General features: G+C 40.3%; 1 protein-coding gene across 4 annotated transcripts in view; it reads left to right on the forward strand.

Moving 5' to 3' along the window:
* The window catches only part of MARCHF3 (membrane associated ring-CH-type finger 3), a 65,753-nt gene extending 47,231 nt beyond the window's left edge, over positions 1–18,522 (forward strand). For 3 of the 4 annotated variants that reach the window (XM_032675400.1, XM_032675399.1, XM_032675397.1), the window contains 3 exons: positions 132–339; positions 13,507–13,716; positions 17,840–18,522. In XM_032675400.1, the coding sequence (XP_032531291.1) occupies positions 132–339; positions 13,507–13,716; positions 17,840–17,998 (577 nt within the window). In that variant the 3' untranslated portion in view covers positions 17,999–18,522. The remainder of the gene's footprint in view (positions 1–131; positions 340–13,506; positions 13,717–17,839) is intronic. The other variant, XM_032675398.1, reaches the window with a different exon arrangement.
* The last annotated feature ends 6,169 nt before the right edge of the window (positions 18,523–24,691 follow it).

Raw genomic sequence — 24,691 nt, forward strand, 5'->3', positions numbered from 1 at the left:
GTTGGCCCAGCAGCTTGGAGTAGTAATTACAGAGCAAAGTACTCAATCTGCAAGTGTTTGCTGCACTGTTAAATCGTGACATGCACACAGCCTGGTGTACTGACCAGTGATTTTCTCTCCCCTTCCTCCACCAGCCCCTTCAATGACCGGCTGATCTGCAGGATCTGCCACGAGGGCAGCAGCCACGAGGACCTACTGTCCCCCTGCGAATGTACAGGGACCCTGGGGACCATTCACCGCAGCTGCCTGGAGCACTGGCTGTCCTTTTCAAACACCAGCTGCTGTGAACTCTGCCACTTCAGGTTTGCAGTGGAGCGCAAACCCAGGCCACTGGTGGAGGTCAGTACGTGGGGCACGTCGGTGAAAGCTCAGCTTTACTGAGAAAATCATGTTTGTTTCTTACGGGTGTCACAAAGCCTTTGCAGCTCCATGGAAGCCACAACGAGCTGTGAATTTGGGGCTTGGCAGTCTGAGGGCAGGAGCTCAGGGAAAGGGCAGGAATAACAAAACCCTAATTTTGAACTGAATCAAAACAAGCTAGAAGAACAGGATCAGTGGGTTTGCTTCAGTGCAAACCTGAGTGAGGATTTGAGAAATAGTGTGCAGCAAATTCCTAGAATATCAGACAGCTTGGTTGGAAATGGAAGAGAGGTAAGTAATTGTTTCTGTAGAAAGCAAGACAAGTGTCAGGACTCAGCATGTTAAATATAGGTCAGGAATTTTTTTTCTTCTTGCTTTTGAGAGAGAGGTAACAAACTGAGGAGCCTTAGAAATGTAGTTTCCATGTCAAGCCCACAAGAAGGAATTGTTCTTGTATGGTGTCTGGCATGTTTAGCCATTTGTGAGTGACCTTTTGGCCTCCTCTTGCCTATGTACTAGACTTAACAGTGAATTGGGCAATTGTTTCTCCCTTATCAATGAAAATTCAGTTTTTGCCAACAATAGATGTTTTAGCAGCGTCATGAAGTTCTGCAGGTTTTAGGGCCTTTTGGTCCTCAGAAAAAGAAAAAAAAAACAACAAAAAAGAAAAAACCCAAAGTCACTGTCTTGACACTGTTAATGAACTTTGTCCTCCCATGTACTAATCTGGAAAAAGAGAAAGCAAAAATTATGGTTTCTGTTGAATTTAAAAATGAATTACAATAGTAACATTTGACAAAATTAATGAGAAGCATCTTCTTGTACCAGTTGGTGACATAGGCACTTACAGACTGAGCTTGGGTTCAGGACAACATATCTACCTGTGCATTTTAGTTGTTCTGTAAATTTTGTCATAACTGGTGAAAGGATTTGGTGCTAAATACTTCTTAGGTGCTTCTTGCAGGACTCCAGCCTCTGCAGGGAAGCTGGTCTCAGTTTGAGAAACGCTAATGTTGAGTGTTCTCAGGCTGTCAGCAACTAAGCAGCAGAATCTTTTCAACTGAGCATTCTCCAATTTAAATGGCAACATCTTCTGGATGTTCAGCTGCTCTGAGCCTGTGCCAAAGAGTTCTTGGTTGCAGCTCTGGCACAAGAGTGGTTTCACTCTGCATTTGGCTTCTGAGAAGAAAGATAAGTGATACTGAGGCAGTACAAAGTAAACAGTTTGGGTTTAGAGCTCAGCTTCTCCAAGCTATTCCCTTGTGACAGCTCTTCATGCGGCTTGTGTTGCATAGATTGGATGTGACACTGGTCAGAGCTGATAATGTTTGAAGGAGTCAAAAGCAAAGCTAAACCTGCCTGGGCTGGGAGATTTTTGTTGCTTGATAGTTCCCTGCTGAAGTGAGACTTCTCTTTGGCCAAAGCAGTAATAAATAATAGCAACAACAGCAATGATAATTACAGTAATAATGATAAAGCTGCCTTTTGTTTCTCAGCTGAGGACAAATAAGAACCATGTGCGAGAATGTTTCTGAAACAGTTAAATGCTTTTATCTTTACTACATAATATTTTCTGGCTTCTCGGATGCTTACACCCACGGTATTTTAGTGCAGTAATCGACAATTGTGTGCAATTACAGAAAAGGTAATAAAAAAGCACAGTCCTTTGTGATCCTATGAAAGGACTATGTTTTCAGTTTAGAAGGAAATTGAAGATGTATTTTTATAGTTGAGAGCAGCAGAGACAAAGAGTAACTGAGTTGCATGTAAGGGGACAAATTAAAAAGAAGGATAATCAAACTTCTTGATTTCTGCTAGTGTAATTTAACTTTGTCCTGAAAGTTTATATTTGTTTAGTACGTGGTGCTTTGAAATGCAAAGACCTCCCCATGCAAATAATTACAGCAAATCTGAAAGTTCCCAAAGCATGACTAAATCAGATGCAAGTAGCCAGATTCCCCCATCCTCTTTGTCCTAAAAGCACTTCACTGTCTGTCTGTCTGTGTTACCTAGAGTGTGAGGTCATGAAGGGAGGTTTATCAGGTATAGCAGGACCATCTCTCACAAAAATCTGCTGTAATGTTCGGGTGAGTGACAAGCCAAAGTGGCCATCTGCTTTTAACACCATTATGTGTATATGTTTGGGGCGTGGTGTCAAAGTTCTCTTCGTTTAGTGAGATAATTGGTTCTCCAAATATTCCCCTGAACTAGATAATGGAAATGGTAAATGGTCCTCCTTTCATTGGAGGTAAACGATGCGTGTACCAATGCATTTTAGGATGTCAAGAGGGACTACTGTACTCATAAAGTGATTTGTACAGCATAGTCTATAGAAGCTCATCCAGTAACTCCTCAGCAGGCCCTGTGTCGTGTAGAGAATACATCCCATTCAGGGGTCAGTGACAGATAGTATAAAAATGTTTGAAGCAATCAGTTATCATATTGATCTTTTCTCCTAGAAATCTTCCATCAAGGAAAAAAAGGGTATTTCTGACTATTCAAAGCTATATTATTCTCCTTCTTAGAGGGGACCAAAAAAAATAAATAAATAAAAGAGCATAGTATTGTGTTTTCTCCCCATCCCTTCACTGGACTGATCACTGCTTTTTAGTGCCTTAGCTATGGGTGTGGAAGAAATTTGTATCAATGGAAACAAATTGAGATACTTCACTTGCTTTAACCAGAAACATCATACCTGCTGTTAGTGCTTAGGAGAGGCTGCAGCAGCAGTGAACTTGAAATGAAGTGAGCAGCAAGTGGCAAAGCTGATTGTTCAGCCATATTCCTTCCTCTTTGTGTAAATCATTGTGGAAGCAGCAGAGGATTTCTTGCTGCACATCGTGGTTGGATGAGAACATAGCATTTCTCCCCCCTGCCCCTTGCCATGTTGTTAGTTTTCCACTAGTTCATTATGAAATGAAAGCATAAAATTTTGTTGTAAGATGTCTTTTTGTTCTCTTTTAGGCAGTTGCTCATGGTTGCACTAAGGATGTGAGGCCATGCACTCAAACAGGAGATCTTTAGCTCTGATGCAAGGGACATATCTACAGCTGTATCCTGCTTCCTGCATAGGACACAAAAATGCAAGGAAATCACTTCCGCTTTTCCTTCCTAGCTTATATTATGTGCAGAAGTCTGTTTTTTCCTAGATTTTCTTTGCAAGGAAAAGCAAAGGAAAAACAACATTCATTTTGGCTTGCACTTCCTCTTTCATACATCATATCTTTTATCCATCATAAGCTTCTCTCTGGTCAACTGTGTACTTCTGAAGGAAAGTTTTTGCCATAGGACATGGATTTTTTTGTCCGGGGGAAAAGCTTGTCCCAAGAAATGTATGGTCTGCTAAATTTTTGATGCCTAAAACCCAAACAGAGAGGCAGGAAATGGTAGTACGATCTGTCAGGCAGATCCATCTTCCCAACATCAAATTTGCCAAGCTCCTTGGCCCACTTCTTTTTTTAACCGAGATGATTCTCCCCAGAAGAGCTGTGTTTCCAAACCATGAATCAGGTACTATGGTAGTGACTGACCAGTCCTTCAGCATTCAAGGAAAACGGTTTGTGTCTTTTGCCTCTTGTTGTATCAGATAAAGGAGCTCTGGTGACTTGTCCTTTGGCAGTTCAAAGCAGCTCAGATTTAAATTGCCTTGATTATGGGCTGCGCTGTATGGGAACTGTTGTGCTCCCTCCAGCTGACCCTGCTTCTGGTGGTACTTCTCAGAGCATTGAGACCTCAAACTTCCTTTTTTCCCCGTCACTTGAACTTCTTCCATCACAGCAGCGCTGGGGAGATTGGGCTATGTTGTTGTAAAGGAGGAAGACATGGATTGTGGTACACAAAGAGTTGTTTTCATACTGAAGATCACTGAGTCCTTCAGTTCATCTCTCTTCTGGAAGGCACCTGCCAAGCTCTACCATGGAAAATTGAAACATCAGTGCCAATCACTGGAGCTTTCTGTCTCATTTTGGAGCTACCATTTGGAGTCGTTTTTGCTAGACAACAGCAGCCCTTGGCAGGCATCAGCAGAGCAAGTCTAGCCATTTCATTTGATTTCAAAGCTCGTTCTTTGGATAAGGGGATTGGAGACATCACAGTCAGTTAAATGGAGCTATTTGCCAATAGTCCAAGAGGTCTTGTCCACATGCACATTACCACTACGTGCACAGGGTTCACAATACTGCAAAATTCAACTCAGGAAGTGCAGTCAAGGTCTGAACCCACCTCTTCTACCCTGTGCTAAATGTGCAGCATCCCTGTACAGTGTGATGGAAACTACAGGTGTGTGGGACATATGCCTGGGCATGTGCATATCTCACTATCAAGGTGCCTAAGGATGAGTATCCCAAAGGAAAAAGCAGCAGCTGCTGAGTAGCCCTCATTCTCTCTCCCAGGTCTTGGTCCCCCCACTGCCAGTGAGATCCTGTCTGTGTTTCACACAGAGGTTCCAGACTGAAGCAGCAGAAACTCTAGACATAGAAGGAAAGAGAAATTTATAATGTGGTGGTTGGTATGCATAGATCTGATGTTCCTTGTGACAAGCTGGAAGGCTCTCAAAACCAGCACAGTGAAATCAAACTGGCAGCAATTTCAATTAGTGACTGTTATAGACCTTCCTGTTTTATATAAACCTTTTTAATACAGCCAATCCACAGAAAGCAATCCACTCTAGAAATGTGTGACATTATTCACATAGCTGCTTTTACATAAAGGGAAGCTTTATGTAAGTGTCATCTTCATTTCAATTTCCATATTGCATCTATGTTGCTTCCACTTGGCTTAGCACAGAAACAGACACAAAACTAGGTAGTACAGATGTATTTATGTGCAATAAAATGTTAGAAAACAGCCAGCCATAATATAAAAATGGTATAAAAACATTATGTGACCATATGAGTCAGGCTTGTGTTTCTTGTAAGTTACTTACATGTTTTAAACCAACTAGGATTTGGTATCTACTGCAAACAAACAGAAACCACTTAATTAACAATATAAAACTCATAAGCAAAATAGCATGATTAAGAGAAAAAATAAAGTCAGAATCTTTATCATAATATTGGGAAGAAATTAACTTCAGTTCTTCCCCAATTTGCTGCTGGCTATAGAGCTCATGTTAGTAAAGAAAAATAAATTAAAAAAAAAATCTAAAACCTACATTTATGCATGAAGTAGTTAAGGTAAGCTTACATTATAATTTCAACCTCCCAGAAGCCTTACATTGAAATACAAAATTACTTCTTGTGCAAGACTTTGAGTCATGCTGGTTTTATCTCTTGGGATTCTTCTTACTTATTTTTCTTCTCCACTGCTCAGTGAAGCAAGTCATTAGCATTAAATTACTGTAATGAACAGACACGAGATTTGCTGCATGTAGATTTTAAGAGGATCATGCTTAAAGCCAGAAGGAAGATAAATGGTTTCTCAGCATAGTCAGGAAGGAAAACTCACAAATCAAAGTTTAGAGGAACTGCTGCTGCCCATAGAGGTTGGGGAGCAGATAAGCAGATAGGGCTGGGAGCAGATAATTTAAGGATGTGTGTGTTTTCTTTCCCTTCTTGACCAAAAAAGGGCAGATTAAAAGGGCAAAGTGATGGAGATGCTTTTCTACCTTATTGTCTTCAGCTGTGAAAATAATCTCTCCAAGACCCAAGTCACACAGGGAGAATTTGGAGCAGCTGTGTAGATTTCCAGTAGAAGTATGTCTGAGTTAAAGAAAGCATTAAAGAAATTAATAATAAATTCCCCAATAAATATAGTTTTAAATCCATAAACTCTTCAAGATGCACTTTTTTTGATCTATTCATTACCACTGGGCAAAAATCCAGAGTCCAAACCAGTCTGTTCTCTCTCCTTTAAGAAGAAATTAAGTAGCTGTTTTAAGTACCTTACAGCAAAAATTTGCTACAATGCTTGACTTTTCCCAAGCACAAATCTTTCTCATAGTACTGACAGCAAGAATGCAAACAAGAGCAACCCACTGCCCCCTCCCCTCCAAAAAAAACCAAACCAAAAATTACTTTTCAGTGAACAGACTGTGCCTTGAAACCATCACATCTGTAACTGCTCATTCCTAAATTTATAGTGATCAAGGACAAAAAGCTTGAGGGACGTTTACAGGAGAAAGCGACTGAACAATCAGAGATGCTACTCTTTAAGGATGAGCAAGATGAGGGAAGATGCTGGGGGTTTTCAAAGGTACAGCTATTTTTGTTTTAGATAATGGTTTTGGTGACTTTTCTTTGGACATCGTGATTCTGTAAAGGAGTTCTAAACTACCTCATTATTATCTATCTCTGTTCTTCCTGCTGTTAGCATTTCCTGACACCAATAGGAGCCAGTCAGAGTTTGCCTTTTCTAGGAAAATAGAAGTGCTAAGATGAAAAGTTTTATTGCGACTGTCTTTTTGGAGTCCTATCAAGCATTTATTATCTATCATGATTTTTGTTTCCATATATTTCAGCTTGTAGATCGGGACATTTGCAATGTGTTGAAATGGTTTATTCTTTTCAGAAAACAAACAAACAAAAATATATGTTGCCAATAACAAATTTGCTTAGCTTTTGAATTAAAATGCAAAACTTGTTTTTTGTTGATTTTCTTGAATGCATACATTTCTCTTCCAATTGGGAATATAGTCATCCAAAATAGAATGGGAACAATATGGATAAAAAGAAATACTGCTTCTCCCACAGTTCCACAAAATCTTTTATTCTTGACACATATTGAAATTTTTTACCTGTTACAAGCATCTCCTGAAATGTAAGTGATACAAGTGGATAGAAGTGATACAAGTGGATAGTAGTAAAACAGAATAGCAGTAAGTAAGACAAATGTTAAAAAGTCTATTGTGTAATTGGACCTGCAAGAAATTTTGTAGATTTTAACAGCATAATATAGCAAGCTTTGCTTATTTGCTGTCAGAGAATTACTAATGCTTTTTTTAGAGGTTGAAGAAGTCTAATCCAGAAACTGGACTCTACATCTACTTGGTGGAGCTTTGTGTATTGTAGAATCATAGAATGGTTTGGGTTGGAAGGGACCTTAAAGACCATCTTATTCCACACCCTGCCATGGGGAGGGACACCTTTCACTATCCCAGGTTGCTCCAAGCCCTGTCCAACCCGGCCTTGGACACTTCCATGGATGGGGAAGCCACAGCTTCTCTGGGCAACCTGTGCCAGGGCCTTACAACCCTCACAACCAAGAATATCCTGATATCCAGGATATTCTACTCTCTGTCAGTGTGAAGCCATTTTCCCTTGTCCTGTCACTTCAGGCTCTTGTAAATAGTCTCTCTCCATCTTTCTTGTAGCCCCTTCAGGTCCTGGAAGGCCACAGTTAGGTCACCCCAAAGCTTCTCTTCTCCAGGCTGAACAATCCCAACTCTCCCAGCCTTTCCTCACAGCAGAGCTGCTCCATCCCTCTGATCATCTTGGTGCCTCCTCTGGACTTGCTCCAGCAGCTCCATGTCCTTGCTCTGCTGGCCCCCGGAGCTGGATATCAGGTTCTGTTCCAGGTTCTCTGTGGCCTTTCTCACCCCAATCCTACACAACCTCATAGATAACTTCATCTCTCTGTTCTTCCCAGGTCACCTATTGTAGCTTCAACTGTCTGTGCATGTGCTTCTTGCCCTTCAGTTTGACCAGCAGTTCCCTACTTAGCCATGCTGGTCTCTTGTCTTCCTTGCCCAATTTCTTTCTCCTGTTTTTCAGCTGACAAATGACCCAAGGTCTAGGTTGCAAATTGAGTTATGGTATGAAAGCAACAGCCTGCAGTACTCTCCTTACACTTAGGAATCAACCCTAGGTGCTCTGTGGTTTATTCTTTTCAGAAAACAAACAAAAAAAAATTAAAGGTGTATCATACACCACCCTTCCAATGAAAAACCTATTTTTTTCCACTTTCAAAAACCATGCAAATGTAGCAAAATTCATTTACTATTTCGAAAAGAAGCCTTGGCTCATTCAGACATCCACAATTAAAATATCGTCTGGAATTTGAGTTATAATAGGGTTTAAACTTAAATAACAGCAAACTCATAGAAAAGTGGTCATAATATTAGCACAATAAAGATCAAATAGCTTAGATTTTAGCTGTCAAATATACAGGCCTCTGTCTCTGGGATCAAAGAAACATGTCTGTGAGCTGCCACCATGGCCTTTCTAAAAGCACTTGCTAAAGACAATAACTTTGTGCCAGTAACTGAATGTTTGATCTAAGCAGGAAAGCCAAAAACTGAAACATAAATATTTTCTCAACTGAAAAGGAACTATCAAATGTTTGTTTTCCTTGGGAAAACACTAGCCCAGGAAGGATTCAAGTCACCCAAAATGTTTCGTTGCTCTGAAAACAAGCATACATACCATTCTAGTCTGGGAGGCTTTATTTTGATTTACATGTACTTAAGCCAGGCCTCAAAACATTTCACTAAAAATGTTAAAACAAATTTTTCAAGTAAAAAAAAAAAAAATTGGAACAAAACTGTTCAGGTGGGGGTTTTGGTTTGTTTTTTTTGGGGGGGGGAGGGGGGAGAGGCAATACATACTCATCCTGGTCTTTAAAAATGTTCTTCATTCAAGAGGAAAATTCTAAAAAACAGGCAATATCAGTATTTCTGTGCTGAAAGCCCAGAGCAAAATGCTCCCATTGGTCGCTGCTGGCATGAAAGCAGAAAAAACAATAATTGCCAACAGTTCTGATTGTGTACAGGCTGCTTTCACCAAGATGGACTGCAGAGCTATCATCATGAAAAGGACTAAATGAACTGATATGTTTGAAGTGCATAAGCTAAATTTAGTTCAAAGAAAAATACATTTAGGGTAGATAACTCCTTCCTGTCCTCCCAGCTTCATGCGTGATAACTATTGAAATAACCTGCTGCTGGTGTGACTCCAGCAATGATTCTTTAAAATCAGTTTTCCAAGGAAAATATAGTGAACTAGAAGAGCTCTCCAGCAGAAAGAGGGTGTGGCCTTAGGGTCTAATAGGGAAAAACACTATGTACATACTTTACTTAGCATTTGTGAGTCACCTAATTGAAGCTAGACCTGAGCACTTCCAGGATTTGCCCTTTGTCAATGGTGAAGTAGCTCAAAATTTTGTAGGTGTTTTACAGCAGTTTTCTACTGGCAGCTGATTTTGGTTAGGATGGATGAATTCTGAATGTGTGCATCTCCTGTGTGTTTTGATCTTCAGTTGCTGCTTGTTCTGAATATTTTTCTGATCCTTACCCTTTTGTGGCCAACTATTATCCATTTGTTCTCAAGCCAACATTGTACATTAGCTTAAGTAGCACTTTTACTTCACCGATGTCCCCCTTCAGTCCTCCCTTCTTCTGGCTTCTGTTCACTTTTGGATAGCACTTGATAAAATGGACCTTTGCCAGGCAGGTCAACATTTTTCTTCAAATACGACCCTTTTTATGACCTCATTTTGGTTTTTTTTTTCCCCCAAATGGATAATATTACTGTGAGAGTCTTCAAGTATTGCAGAAATAATTGAGCCCACTGACACATTTTAATAGGAGAGATTTTAGTGTCATAGTGCAGATTTGACAGCTTTATCTGGCCTTACATCTTGTTCTTTGCCAGCAAGATAGTCCCTACCCTACTGTCACGCTAATTGATCAGCTCAGTGCTTTGTTGGGTTCGCTCTGTGGGTGTCAGTTTCACAAAAGGATTTGCTGATTTGGCTTTTTAGCTATAAAATAACTTGTGTGCACATTTCCAAAACAAAAGACTGAAACCTAGAGTCTAAACAAAAACTGAAACCTAAACAGGGGCAGATTTAGAAATAGGTGTGCCTTTCTTCAGGAGAAAAATATGTGCTGTGACTGAAATCTGTACAGCCATTGAAATAACTTAATCTTTGCATTTGACTTCCACTTCAGAACTAGCTAATGAAATTCCTCCAGCTTTTAAGGTTAGACTGTAGAATTGTGATGGGTTTATTTATTATTTAATACTACTCTTGCCTGTCCTGGCCTCATCTAATTACCGAATTACTTGGGTTTGACTCTTTGTTCATATGTCACAAGGCATAAAGATTGCAGGAAGCCATCAGCCTGTGAAAGCAACCTCACACCATTTTTGTCTGCTCAAACTTTCAGTCACATAGGGTTGCACACCAAAAAGTGCTGTCTGAATTCAAGTGCATTGTACTGCACCTCGTGAAAGTCATAGGGTGGAGAGGACAACAAATGCTTTAGTGTGTGTGCTCCCTCACCTGCATTGTTGCTCAGATCTGTGACCTATTTCTTGCACTGTCTGAGCTTCATGGATGCCAAAAGTACCCCAATAGACTGTAATTTGAGGATGCTGGCTCCACTGAATGGACTTATATGTTGCAGTGTGTTCTTCATCACTCAGTTGCAGTGGGACAGTCACCAATGGCACCAATAGATAAGGAGAGAGTGGCATTTCAATATGCCCTGGGAAAGTGGTGAACACCTGCAGTTCCTACTGAGATTGAGGAGAAATGTGAGTGCTCAGCATTTCTATTCCTGGTCATCTTTTAAACAAGTACTTTTCACAACACCTTTTTGCAGTCACCTTTAAATTTAAGCAGAATCTTAACTTTCAGGTGCTTTCAGTCCCTCTTATTTCCTTAGTGGTTTCACATTACAGGTACTCATGGAAATTGAACAAGGGGGAGGTTGCAATCAGTTCTGTTTAGAAGAAACCAAATATAACCTAGATATGTTATCCATGCACCCTTGGGGATGCTTTTAAGTAAATGGATGGAAAGTTCCAAAGAAAGTGGTGCGAGACTTTTACACGTGACTTCATAGCATTCTCTAGAAACTGCAGTAAAATAAAAATCTATTCAAATGTAAAGGTATGTCTCCTTATTTTGTACAAGTTCTGCTTGCTGCTTCTTGTTGTTCTCTCCCTCGTACTGGTGGGATGGAGGAATGAGCAAGTGGCTGTGTGGGTGCTTAGTTGCACATTGAGGTGAACTTACCACTTCTGGTTAAGGAAAGGAAAAAACCAGTATTGAGCCTCTCTCTAGAATTAGCATCTTCCATTACAACTTCTTGCTTATAGTAGTACAGAACAGTTATGAAGCACTTCCCAATTCCTTAGGATTTTAAAAGTATTCAAGCAAATTAAAAGCCTGCATCCTGCAAAAAGATGTTTCTGACCCATATTTTTGTGTTCTTCTGAATTGCTGAGTTGCACATGAGAGTGGATCTTTGGCTGCTGAGTTAGCCTGTTGCAGTTAAACCCCACAAAAATCCTGTGAAGTAGATTATTTATTGCGATGGATGAAAAGACAGAATGGGAGAGATATGTTGCCTGGAGAAGCATTAATGGAATCTGAATGGACTTTTTACTCACTAGATAATCCATCCAGCAGACTGGCAGTTTTCCCCCAGTTTATTGTTGTGTGTTTATGAACCCTTGTGCACCCCGGTTTATTGTCAAAATTTACGAATCCTGCTGTACCTCCATATTGTCCCCATTTCTCCCCCAGGCTTCCCCTTTGAAAGTTATCTGTCTCTTCTTCTCCCCTGTTTTCCCGCGCCTCGGTTACTGATTAGCTGTAGCTATCACAGTGCAGAGAGCGCTACCATTAGCCAGCTCCCTCAGATACCTGGGAGTTCCACCCATCTTTCCCCTGTCCCCCTACCATATCTTTCCCTGAGTTGTCATCTCTTGCACCTCCCCGGTTTGGAATCCTCCCCTCAAACCACGGTTTTTTAAACCCTTGTATCTCTTGAATAAACCGGCATTGCAGCACGAGACCTCAGCTGCGTCTGAACCCTAATTGCAGTGCCCGGTTCCATTCCCCCTATCCCTGCGGACTGTGGCAATTTATTATTTCGTCCTAAGAGATGGTGATGTTGAAACAAACTTGTCTACTGATTTGTGTCTTTTTGCTGGTGCCAGGTTAGTTCCTGGTAAATTTCCTGACTCTTATTTACCCCATGTGAAGATGGAGAGATAAATGCAGGATTTGTTTTCATGCTGTGGGGAAACTGGGCAAAGATGAAGCACAGGCTGAAAACAGTAGAGAGGTGAGATATCTGGATGAGAAATATTCATTAGCTTGCACATTGTTCTTAGCCTTGTCAAAACTCTCAAGTCCTACTGCTCCTCCAAGTCACTGCTGTAGCATTGTAATAGGAAAGAATGAAAAAAAACCCCTAAGGTGGCTGGAAATTAAGGGCATTAACTGGTGAAAGGATGAAGTTGCTTCCCCAGCTTTAGTTGCTGGAGCTAAAGAGATGAGACTTCTACTGCCATGTGTAACACACTGGGAGGAATGATATTACCAAAGAGTTTAAGGATACATGAACCTTATCCGGTTCTGCTAGCACAAAGAAAACCCATAAAAGGATGCTGCAGAGCAGGTTTGACCAAATTCTACAGCTTTACATTGGCAAAAATTGCAGACCTGGGTAGTCTTCCTGTTTAAATATTGACTTGTGTGATGAGGTTTTTTTTATTTGAAGGCCTCAATTGTACTATTGTAGGTTTAAGGTCTTTCACCTTTGCTATCTAAATCCTGTTTTATAGAAATATGGGCATGTGGACTTGATAGCTGTTCAGTCTTAACCTTTGCTTCAGCAGTTGGCTTTCAGATACTCTGTTCTTGCAAGATTAATATTCTCTTAGTAAAAATAACTTTGTGTGCATTCAACTCTGCTTGCATGTGGATACCTGAAAGCAAGTTGAAAATAGCTTTGTGAATATTACAAAAAAAATCTAACCCCCAAAAACATGTAACCCCCCAAAAAACCCCCAAACCAAACCCTAAAATAGCATACAACATATGAAACATTTTCTTCTCACTCAAGTTGTAAGGAAATCATATGAATCATCACTCATTAAGAAGGGGATTTCTCAAGCAGCTCAGGAGCCAAATGCCAGGGGCTGCGCTGTGCAAAACACTTCCTTTTCTCAAGGCAGGGAATCTGAATAAATGGTGCAGTAGGTACACACGGATAGAGATGGACACCAGCAGGAAGAGAGGGGGAGAAGCCCAGGCAGGAGCTCTCCATGGACAGCCAAAGCCACGTCCCATGTATGATCCACATTCCCTCCTCGAAGGGGCAGGTCTGCGTCCTCCAAGTAAGCAGCTCACCTTGGGTAAAACGTCCTTCCTCCTGCGCTAATACTTGCTTTGTCTGCATTTTGCCTGCAGTGGCTGAGGAATCCAGGCCCCCAGCACGAGAGGAGGACTCTCTTTGGAGACATAGTATGCTTCTTGTTTATCACCCCGCTGGCGACCATCTCTGGCTGGTTATGTCTGCGAGGAGCACTGAACCATCTGCACTTTAGTAGTAGGCTAGAAGCTGTTGGCCTCATTGCACTCACTGTGGCACTCTTCACTATTTACCTCTTTTGGACCCTAGTAAGTATTGGGGTTTTTATTTGACTCACAGAAATGAGAGAAATAACAATTAAGAAATTTAATTAGGGAGTGCTGTAGAGGGTGTGGGCCACTGCACAGAGCGTTGCTTGTATTTACCCTCCGTACTGGTAAATGTGAATTGCATCTGCAAGAAACCCACTTGGTTCCACACCATTTGAGTTCTCTGGAAAACCAGAAAGGCAGTTTGTTTTGGAGTCAGATTTCTGAAATCTAAACACCAAAGCAGATAGAAAGAGGGAGAAGGGAAGTAACATGAAGGAGTTCAAGACAGATGCTACAGGGGGGAGTTTCATCGAAAATAATGTGGAAAATATGAAGGTACAGTGCACAAAAAAGATTTAGGTGAACAACTTGGCTGCCATGGGGGTTTCAGAATTTATTCTAATGCAACGTCTGGCCAACTTTACAATTCAAAAGCATTGGATATGGGTGCATCCCATGCTTTCCTCATTCCTCATTCCCCATGCTCCTGGGGCTGGGGGAGGTCCACAGCAGAACACACCTTACACCAAGGTCTGTAAAAACACAGCTGCCTTTGCAGTGCAGATTAAACTGCATCCTGCACCCCAGTATGAGTCACTTGCATGCCAGTCCATCCTAAGAGCCACTTGATCTCTGCCAAGTTGTTAAACTGAGATCAGTTCCTGGCCCCAGTGCACTGACAGACAGTTGGCCCAGCAGAAATGAAGGGAACAGAGGGGACAGCTGCCAAAATCAGTGTTTATCAAGTTAGCTGAAAACCCCAGGTTAATGTTGAGTTTGAAATTTCACACTTCTAGCTCTGGTGTGGGAAGGAGAAGAGCAGAGCTGATGCAGATTGGGTGCATCCACAGAAATGCTGGTGTGATGGTGCCTGCCCGTGACAGGAAAAGCTCATCCAAGCCTGTACTGCCCTGAGTGGGGCCAGTCCATCAGCCCATCCTGCCTGTGTTGCTAGCATGGCCACTAATCCTACAGGGCCAGCACATAGCCTTCCTCCTCAGTGGGTACAGGCACACCACAAGGCTGACCCCTTCCAGCAGTTTTTGATCAGCGCAAGGTTCTGAGGAGGTGACATGCTGAGAACTGCAAGAAATCCCCCATGCTGAGCCCTGAGTAAGCTTGGAAAAGTGAATATGATGGAACAAAAAAACCCCATGCTACCTCACAATTAGCTCCAAAAAAGCTGTCAGAGGTATCGTCTCATTTACACATTTGTTACAGTGAAACCCTGTCTCGCTCACAGAGGACTGCAGGCTGATGTTGGTAGCAATCAACAGCAGGGAAAGCTGAGTTTTGCCTCTGCCTCGTGGTGTTTCTCTTTTAGTTTTAGCAGCCTTTCTGTGAAGCTGCAGCACTGCCCTGTGACAGACCATTTACTGCAGCAGTGAGGCCACACTTGTTTTTCTGCAGTGCTCTGTGTAGATATGTCTGTCAGGTATGCAAGCAAAGGTTGTTCAGATTTCGTTTGTGTATGGCTGTCTTAGAAATGCTGCTCCATTTACAGTCAATTATAATACACTAAATTTACCATCACCAAACTTGTTAGAAGTTGTAAAAGGCAATTTTTAGTTGGATTTAATTAACCATGACACGTGAACTTATATGACACGTGACACCATGACATATGACACCATGACACATGAACTACTGCAGCACCTCTACTTTAATCCCAATTCCTGTCTATTGCATTTGCAGTGGAAGTGGCAAAAATCTGTTCTGTTCACTTTATTACTTTTATCCCTTCAAAAGCATAGAGAGAAATGTGTTACTGGCACTTGGAGAACATGGTGATAGTGAGCCTGATGTAAATTCATACCTTAGTTGATTTAATCAAAATACAGTATCTTTGATGTCCATTGAGCTGTGGACAGTTGTAATTCCACTCAGAGCAGTAGGAGCTGAATGGGCTAAGGAAGCAATGTGTGCAGCAGGGAAAGGCAAGGCAGCCCTTCAGGGCACTGAATCACTCAATGATTGAAACTAGAAGGCTAATCCCATCAAAATTCTTCACCAGAAACTGTCTTGTAATTTTTTTCAAGTGGGACAATCCTGTATTACTTACTTAGTTATGGCAGGGAATGTGTTGGGTGCTGTGGGGTGAATTACATACAACATGATATAATGCCCCTTTAGGTCATGGGAAAATTAAGAAAACTAAAACTTTATTTCACTTCCAGTAAATCAGTTTTCTTCTCTGAAGGCAAAAGCTGGCACATAGATTATTTACACACCTATAGTTACCCAAGTGAGCAGTGAACAGGAAAGATGCTATTTTTAGCACCCAAGAAACTGTTTTATCCCTTCCTCTAAAACAGACAGGTTACTCATAAAAAACCACTGCTGCTTTTCCTCTGTATTTAATCACTTCAACTGATGTACACACACCAAAAAAAGCACCTACTACTCCTGAGAAGAAAGCTCCAGAAACAAAAAGGAGATTGCTATTTAAACTAAGAATTCAGGGCCACACTCTGCTTTCTCTTGCATGCAGGTCGTCTTGATTCCTCTAAAATCAAGTAGCAGCTTGGTGTAGAGCAGGATGTGATCCTTTAGCTACCAGTACAACATAACTGCTGGTTTAAAACAACAGCTAGACCAAGTTAGAAAGGTAGACACCCCCCTTGCTGTCTTACTGAAGAGACCAAGAAGGGAGTTTAATGTGTCAAGGATCCAAGAAAATCTAGTCTTTCTTTCAGAATCTCAAAAGTTTCTCATCCAGTGTAACAATTTAGGGTGAGTAACTGGGACTCTGCTGAAATTCAGTAGCTGACATCACTTGTAAACTGCCCCAGGCAAGAACCCTCTGTAAAAAAACTTAACTAGGGTATCTTGTGATAACTTAGCAGTTAAAGCCTGGCTTAACAATGCAGCCTTTACTCAAAGAATCTCATGTGATGCTACTTGAAAATTCAGCCTAAACTGTGGCTTCACTCTCCTGGACAGTCACTGTCTTTTGCATGGCATCCACCTTTGCAGATGGTTGGGTGTTTTTACCCTCCTTGATACACCACATGAACTGTCTTTTTACAAGAGATTTCTCCTTTCATATACAAGGCTCCACAGAAAGTAGAAGCAGGATGCTTTACCTTCAGGGGGACTAGAGGGGAATGGAAGGTGAGAAATCAATTCATCTGTTTGAAGAGCTGCCTTTGGGAAACTGCTTAGTAAACAAAAGCTTTATAGGATTCCCTCATTAACAGCACACAGCTGTATAAAGGTATAACAAAACAAAAACAAAATATTTTTTTAGCCATTGTAGGATGTTTTTGAACAGTCAATTTATTTATTTAAAAGCACCTTTTTGCAACAAGGACAGGATACATTCACTGCATGGGTCCCTTCTGCCCACAGCTCAAAAACACTTCATCCCAAAAGTCCGAACCCAATTTACAATTTGTTTTTTGTCGTTTTGGTTTTTTTTTTAAACTGCACATGTACATCATCTCACACAAATACAACTCCCACAACACCTGGCTGTCACTAAAATAAGTAGTAAACTACTTTTTAAAAACACAGGGCCAAGCTATCTTGCACATCTGTAGCAGTCAGGCATTCCTCTTCCACAATAAGGTTGAAATTGGTTGGCTGATAAAAAATCTTCAGAGACAATAGAAATTGAGATACACACGTTGTCAGATGGCTTACACTGATCTGCTGCCTCTGTGCAATCCTGACTTTGATGCATTCAGCAATAAAGCATTACAAGGTAGAACATATGACCCTGCAGAGTTTAGGTACCTGCAGGCCTTCACCATTCATCCAATTGCACTGTTTGTCGCTTTAAACCACAGCATGAAAGCATCCTAAACTTATTCTCACTGTGTCTGTCAACAATTCTAGTTCTTGGGAAAGACAGAGGCAGGATGTCTGATGTTTTCATGTTATAAAAAAGGGGAAGGACAGGTAGGCAACAGCAGAAAGTGAGGTACAGGCTGCTTTCTTTCTCTGCTGTGGCAACTTGGGGCATGAGTCACCTACAGGGTAGTTCTCATCTTTTCACCACTTTTTGCCTGTTAGGCTGCTTCTCAATTTTTTGTTCTGCCCAAAGGCACTTCCCCCCAAGTCCCATTGAATCCTTGGAGGAGCACAGTGACTGAACCCATTTCTGTTCTCTCCCCAGGTGTCCTTCAGGTATCACTGCAGGCTCTACAACGAATGGCGTCAGACCAATCAGAGGGTGATTCTGCTCACCCCAAAGTCTGCTCACATCCCCCACAACCAGCAGTCCCTGCTGGGCCTACAGCCCCTCAAAAGGAACTCAAAGGAGACAATCATTTGATTTGGGCAGGTCTGCACAGGGGCCAAGCACTAAGAATATTTTCCTTAAACTCAGACACTGCCCAGAGCCCAGGAGTGTGCTGTTCCCATCTACAAATTCTTTGCAGAGGCTTGAACTACTGTTTCAATCCAAATCACAGATGCTGCAATCGTATGATATTTGCTAAGCTGCCAAACTTGTTTATTTAGCAGGTACTGTATGGATTCTACAAATTTGTGTTAATTCTTGCATCATCGAGCGATGCAAGCTTTTTTTATTGTTTAAAGTATTAAACTGTGGTAATTAACAATGGACAACAGGTTTTAAAAGTGCTTTCTTTTTATAATTTCATATTCCTACAGTATTATTTCTTTAGGTAGCTAGACAGTAACCAATATTGCATTGTTTCCAAAAGTACAGCAATGGCATTCCCTCAATTTTATCTGCAGGTCCATTATACCAATATTTGAATTATTAAATTTCATCTGTAATGAGTTCTACAAATTTATATATTATTTAAATGCTATAAAGTGATTAGAAAAATATCCTCTATTTTCTGTTTGGCAGAGAAAGTCTGATAGGAACATTCTTCAGTAAAAAATTCAGCATGTGCAAAAGAGAGAAATTACACAAATTGCAGTAATATTCCCATCAAAAGTATTATGGTACATAGGACTCAGGATTAAAAAAAAAAAAAAAAAGTATTTTCCATGTAGAAGCAACAAATCAGGCACCACATTCTTCAGTGAAGTGCACGTTCGGCTGGTGTGAATTCAAACAATTCACTCTGCATTTACACCAAGCTGAATTTAACTCTAAGACTTACTTTTGTAAGGACAACTCTGCATACAAAATGAATGAGATTCCTCAGACAAGTTTTAGGAACCAGGAACTCATCTTGCATAAAAAACAGCATTATTTTAAAGCTGCAGAATTTTCAGTTTGACAGGTAGATTTAGCAGTGTATGGAAACCCTGACCTCTCATGGTAGCACTAAGACTAAGGCATCTCTTAAAAAAAATTAATACAGAGCTTACTGTGGTGACCAAATTGAATTTGGAGTGTAAAGACTAGACCTTATTCCTAGATGATGTGATCTATTTCCCCTTGATTTTATGCCAAATTTCTTCAACAATTCTTTACTCTCAGAAGACACAGTTATGTAGATAGACTTATTTTAAATAATTACACAAAGTTTTACTAGCAAATGCTGCTAGAACTAGAATTTGATACAAAGAATTTGATTGAATTTTTTAGAAATGTGTGTAGGTGGCAATGCCATCATGTGTTTTGTTTTCCAAACTCTGTGGGAACTGAAAACAAAAAGGAAGACATAGCAGGAAGGCTAATAATTTGTCACTCAAAGTTCAAGGTATTATGTGTGTTTACCATCAGACATGAACTTATTTGATGTTGTGTGTGGTCTGTGGGAGAAAAAAAGCCTGGTACACAAAGCCAAATCTGTTATCTTTATTCTGTCTGTGGACCAGTCTAGCTGAAAGCCTGTTTTTTAACAATATTCTTTGTAACTGTCAATTTCATGGGGATATAAAAACCAACTAACTATATAAAGCAATAACAGCCTCATTCTGACATAAAATTACTTTAAAAGCAAGACATGTAGGAAAATCATGAACCTGCAGATCTATACTCATAATAAGGTGAGAGGTTGGTCACATTTGGCCATGAATAACTGCTTCTCTTCCAGAGAAAACTATACAAGACTCTGAATACACGGATATCACAAATTCTGTGATAGCCTAAAACCTGTACTGCTTTTTTTTTTTTTTTAATAAGCCGTCTTCCCAAAGGTCACTTAACTATGTGGGTAGAAGACTGAACTTGCACTTTAGCAGAGTTCCAGGTTAAAAGAATATCTGCTGGGCACAGAAATAAAGCAGATCCAGCTGGATGAGAACACTGTCAGACAGGGTTTTAATGCCTATACCTTTGCTTCAGATAAGCTTTCTTCAGAACTGTTACTGCTTTTACTTCTTTGGGAGATGCCCCAGAAAGCTAGCCCATGAAAGAAGTGTTATTCTTAGCAAGTACTATTATTGGGTTTGTTTTGTGAAGCAAAAAATTAGGAGGACATGGAATTAAGTGGCAACTATAAAAACAGTTATTCAAATGAAGCTGCCTGTTATATGCACATAGATCACCACAGTGACTTGGTCCAGCTCATATTTCAAGTTTTACTTTTTGTTTAAAGACAGCTTATTTTATCTGAAGAAGGCATGCTGCAGAGCAGCCAGAGAGAAAAGTATGGTGCAGTTTAGCAAATACATTACTAATTTTGTTTCTGTGCTTGATGCAGAAGTACAGCAGAAGTGGCTGGTGAAGTCACACTAGCAGTGTCCCATGTATTTTCTTGAGGGAAAAAAAGTGTTGGAAAAGATCCAGTCAGACACTTACAGTTGCATTAAACCCATGGAAAAAAGCATACTTGTATTCTTCCTTGTTTTTCCTAAAACATAAGAACAGGGATTTGGGAGATTACTTATTAGTCCCACTTCTGTTCTGAACTAAAGACTCACAGACAGAAGAATCTCCCTGATGAAAGTTGCTTTTTCTTCCAACTAGTTGAGGCTGTTGCCCCACCAAGTCCAAAATTCCAGTAACCACTTTATCAGTGGAGAGGCACGGACAGATTACTCACAGACCAATTTGATCAGCAAAATGTCGGCTTTATTAAAAGAAAGACACTTTATATACTGCCTATTACACTCAAACGTGTGATTCTTCTTCACAGAACATTGGATACATAAGGAAAACATACTTTGTTGTCCACTGTTAATTGGACCACAACAGGTGTCCATATGAGCTGAGGGCACACATTCACACTCCTGAAACTCCACCTTAACTTTGGTAGGGAGCCTCCTTTGTTCTAACTTCAACGCCTATAGCCATATTAAGCTACGCAGTTCTTTTACTGTTTGCACCCAGCCATGCCAAGGCAAGGTTCACAGAAATGCAACAGAAATTGTTCACATACGATCTCTATTCTCCCAACACCACTTTAAAACTGGATCATTACAGCAACTATCCTACAGCAGCAACACTCATTTTTGTCTGAATAGATGTGAAAGACCAAATTAACTGCAGCAGGAGCCACAGCTAGCAAAGCTTCTGGCAGTACAATAACACCTTTGTTATGCTATTGATGCCTGCTCTGCTGGTGCTAAAGGAAAAAAACTCAGGAGCAGTTAATTAGGGGTGAGATAAGGAAAGGGTTTAATTGTGCCAAGGCAATAGATATTACAAGACACACGCGCTGGCTGTGCTTGAGATGTTACATTTTATAATGCTATCTGTCCAATCCCAAGTGTGTCCACCCTGTAGCCTTTGGTCCAGTCCGCCCCAGGTCCACCCCTTTAGAATTGAGTCTGGGGTGTATTTCGGAACCACCTCTTCATCATCTTCACCATCTTCAGAGCACAAAGGGTACACAGTCACCTAGTTCTTGACTCTGTTCTGTTGTTCAGGCCTAGGTATGAGTGTTCTCTAAACAGTATAGGCCTTGCCTTGACAAGAGACTAAACACTGCCACTGAATTCAGGGGTGGATTTGATATGGGGAGCATAGAATGGGGTAAGAGGGTTGACGAATGTGTAAACTACTTGTACTACAGGGAAAGGGAGTGAGGGCTGCTGCTTTTAAAATCTACTTTTAAAACTTATAAAGCTTACAAAAATTAGAAAAATAAAAAATTAATAGGGGCTTAAGGCATCACTATCCCTAAAGAACTCTCAGCTAAGCAAAAAATAGAAGTTAAATAATGAAAGGATGAGGGACCACCTTTTTTCCTTTTTTTTTTTTTAAATGTCACTTAGTTTGCTTCTCAGCAACTTTAAGCTTTCTTCTCATGCAGCTGGCCTTGCCATTTACACGGCAATTCTTCCATGTAAGAATTTATATAGAAGGAACAGTATTTCATCAGTATTCAAATCAGTATTTTACACTGCAGGTGATAAAAGCAGCCTATTATGGTTCAGTATAAATGGGGTGAGTGCAGCCTATTATGGTTCAGTATAAATGGGGTGAGTGAGGAAGTTTTACTTCTACAGTCTTTTCCCCTGCAAGACTAGTCTATCCCATTACATAAAGATTTAGAAATTCCATAGCTTTCTGTTCAGCTGGAAGAAAGTCACAATACAAGCGGCATTAAAAATAGTTCAGGTTTTGGTGTGGTGATGTTTTTCTTTACTCAGCTGTATAGTTCTGCCAAACTGAGACCCCTAAACTGTCATTTACATTTCATTTATTGAAAACAGCTGTGCACCAGTTTCACAGTACAAAGTCACACAGGGCAATGTGGCAATGCAGTGCATAAAGGGACTCGCAGCCAAAATGTGCAACTAGCCTTGGATACAATGGATACCATCACAAATTGATATGAGAATAGGTACTGGGGGAGGCACATGCACTAAAAGAGCTAAAGAAGCTCTCCCTTTTAAAAAAAATAACTGTGAATTTATTTAATATCTTTATCTGTTACTTTTTATGAGACCAAGCTACATTTAACACAGAACTGGTTAATTAAACAAGCATTTTCCTTGCAACAGTATTGCCTATTTACTGCCAAATACTGGTTTAGGGTACTCAAAAGTATCTTTAAAAACTACTAGACAATGCAAAATCATAGAATCACACAATTCAGGTTGGAAAAAAACCTCTCAGATCATCAAGTCCAACCACTGACCTAGCACTGCCACATTCACCACAAACCATGTCCCCATGTGCCAAATCCACAGGTTCTTTGAACATTTCCAGGAATGATTATTACACCACTTCCCTGGGCAGCCTGTTTCAATGCCTGACCATCTTTTCAGTGAATGAGTTTTCCTAATATCCAGTCACAACCTTGCCTGGCATTGCAGGGGGTTGTTGTGACCTGACACTTCCCCTTGTTGTACCTCACACAGCTGGCCTCATCCCATCAATACAGCCCATCCAGATCCCTCTGCAGAGCCTTCCTGCCCTCCAGCAGATCAACACTCCCACCCAAGTTGGTGTTGTCTGTGAATTTACTGAGGGAACTCTTGACCCCCTTGACCAGATCAATAAAGATACTGAACAGAGCTGTACTGAAGATGACACGACACTAATCCATTGTTATTCCACATCTCAAATTTAGTTTCATGTGCATTTCCCCATAAGACAGCCTTTTCAAAAAATCAAAGAAGTGCATCTTCAGGTTCTTAAATTGTTTTCAGTTCTTAAATCTTTTACTGATTAATCTCTTACACCTGTCTGTGGCAATGCTACAAAACATTTCTCTCCCTCTCTTTGGTGTCAAAAGATTACAGAACTGATTGTGGTTTTCTTCCAACTCTATTGTAAGCACACCAAATACTTTCCCAATAAAACTTCCCAAAATATAGAATCAGTGTTGACATTCTATCTACAAGGTGCCCTTAAGAGCAACAACGAAACATACCACACCTTCAAAAACAAGATGATGCAGTTGCAGAGAAAACGAATGTTACAGTTTCATTCCATGACTTATATTATGGAGAAAGTCAGACTTGCTTGCCCTTGATTTTTTTTGTTCACAAAAGTACAAAACAACTTTTCTATGAAAATTCACATCCAAGAGTTAATTGTTAACTGTAGGAAAATCCTATCAATCAATCAAATTAAGGTGAAATGTACCTTCCTTTATTAATTCCCAAATGGAACCTTTCTTTGGGATTAATCACACAGAGAAAAAGTCCTGTTTTTAATGCAAACCCACTAAAGAGAAACTAGGAGAGGAGCAAAGGACTCTGAGCAATAAACACACACTAAGCAAACCTGAGATAAAATAACTAACTTTTGCCACAACCCTGTGATGAATCTAGTCGAGTATTAAAAATGAGTGTCCTAGCATTTCCTCAAGGTAAATGATCATATAACCAGAAAGGCTAAATAAGCATTCACACCCATCACACACAGCCTTTAAAAAAAAAAAATCACCAGTCCCTGTTTTGGACAAGGCCTTTCAAAGCTTTTATTCTCCATGAACTACTTGCTTTCTTTGCCTGGAGAAAAATAGTTCATAGTCAGTTACCATGTGGCCTTTCTGCACAAGCAGCAGTATTTTTTTTTCCTACTTGAAGTACTTATACTGCTTACAGTGCAGCATGCGTATAAAAGGCACTGTTTCACAAATAATAAACATCCTTTTCAATCCAGGAACCCTCAAATTACTATAATTACTATAAATTACAGTGATAAGACAAATCTTCATGGAGAAACTAAACTAAGACCAACCTTTAAAATTGCTTAATTTATAAATTAATAACTAGCATCTATTGAACACAAAAGTATTTATATTATTTACATATTAATTTTTCTGTCTGTATTGTGCTGTCTGCTTGGGCAATTATGACGTAGGTATATGCAGCAGAGAAAAAGAAGTCAAAGACAGTTTTTAGCACAAAGCTACAGTCAACAACACTGTGAACTAATTTGAACCAATTTTGATTACACTGGGGTTTTTATAAGGACCACTATAAACTCAATGCAGTTTACAGGTTTGCTGCTTTTGCTGTGAAACAGACCAAAAAATCAAACTTTATAGAGATAGGATAAGCATCCAGGAATGCTCTACCTTGCTGGAAGTGTTCATTGTACAATATTAGTGCTGCACAAATCACTTGTTTCCTCAACAAATTCTTAATCCGTTTTCCACAGGAATTTGAGCAGATACATTTCTGGCAAAGTGGTTTT

The sequence above is a fragment of the Chiroxiphia lanceolata genome, chromosome Z (assembly GCF_009829145.1).
Source record: "Chiroxiphia lanceolata isolate bChiLan1 chromosome Z, bChiLan1.pri, whole genome shotgun sequence".
NCBI lineage: Eukaryota > Metazoa > Chordata > Aves > Passeriformes > Pipridae > Chiroxiphia > Chiroxiphia lanceolata.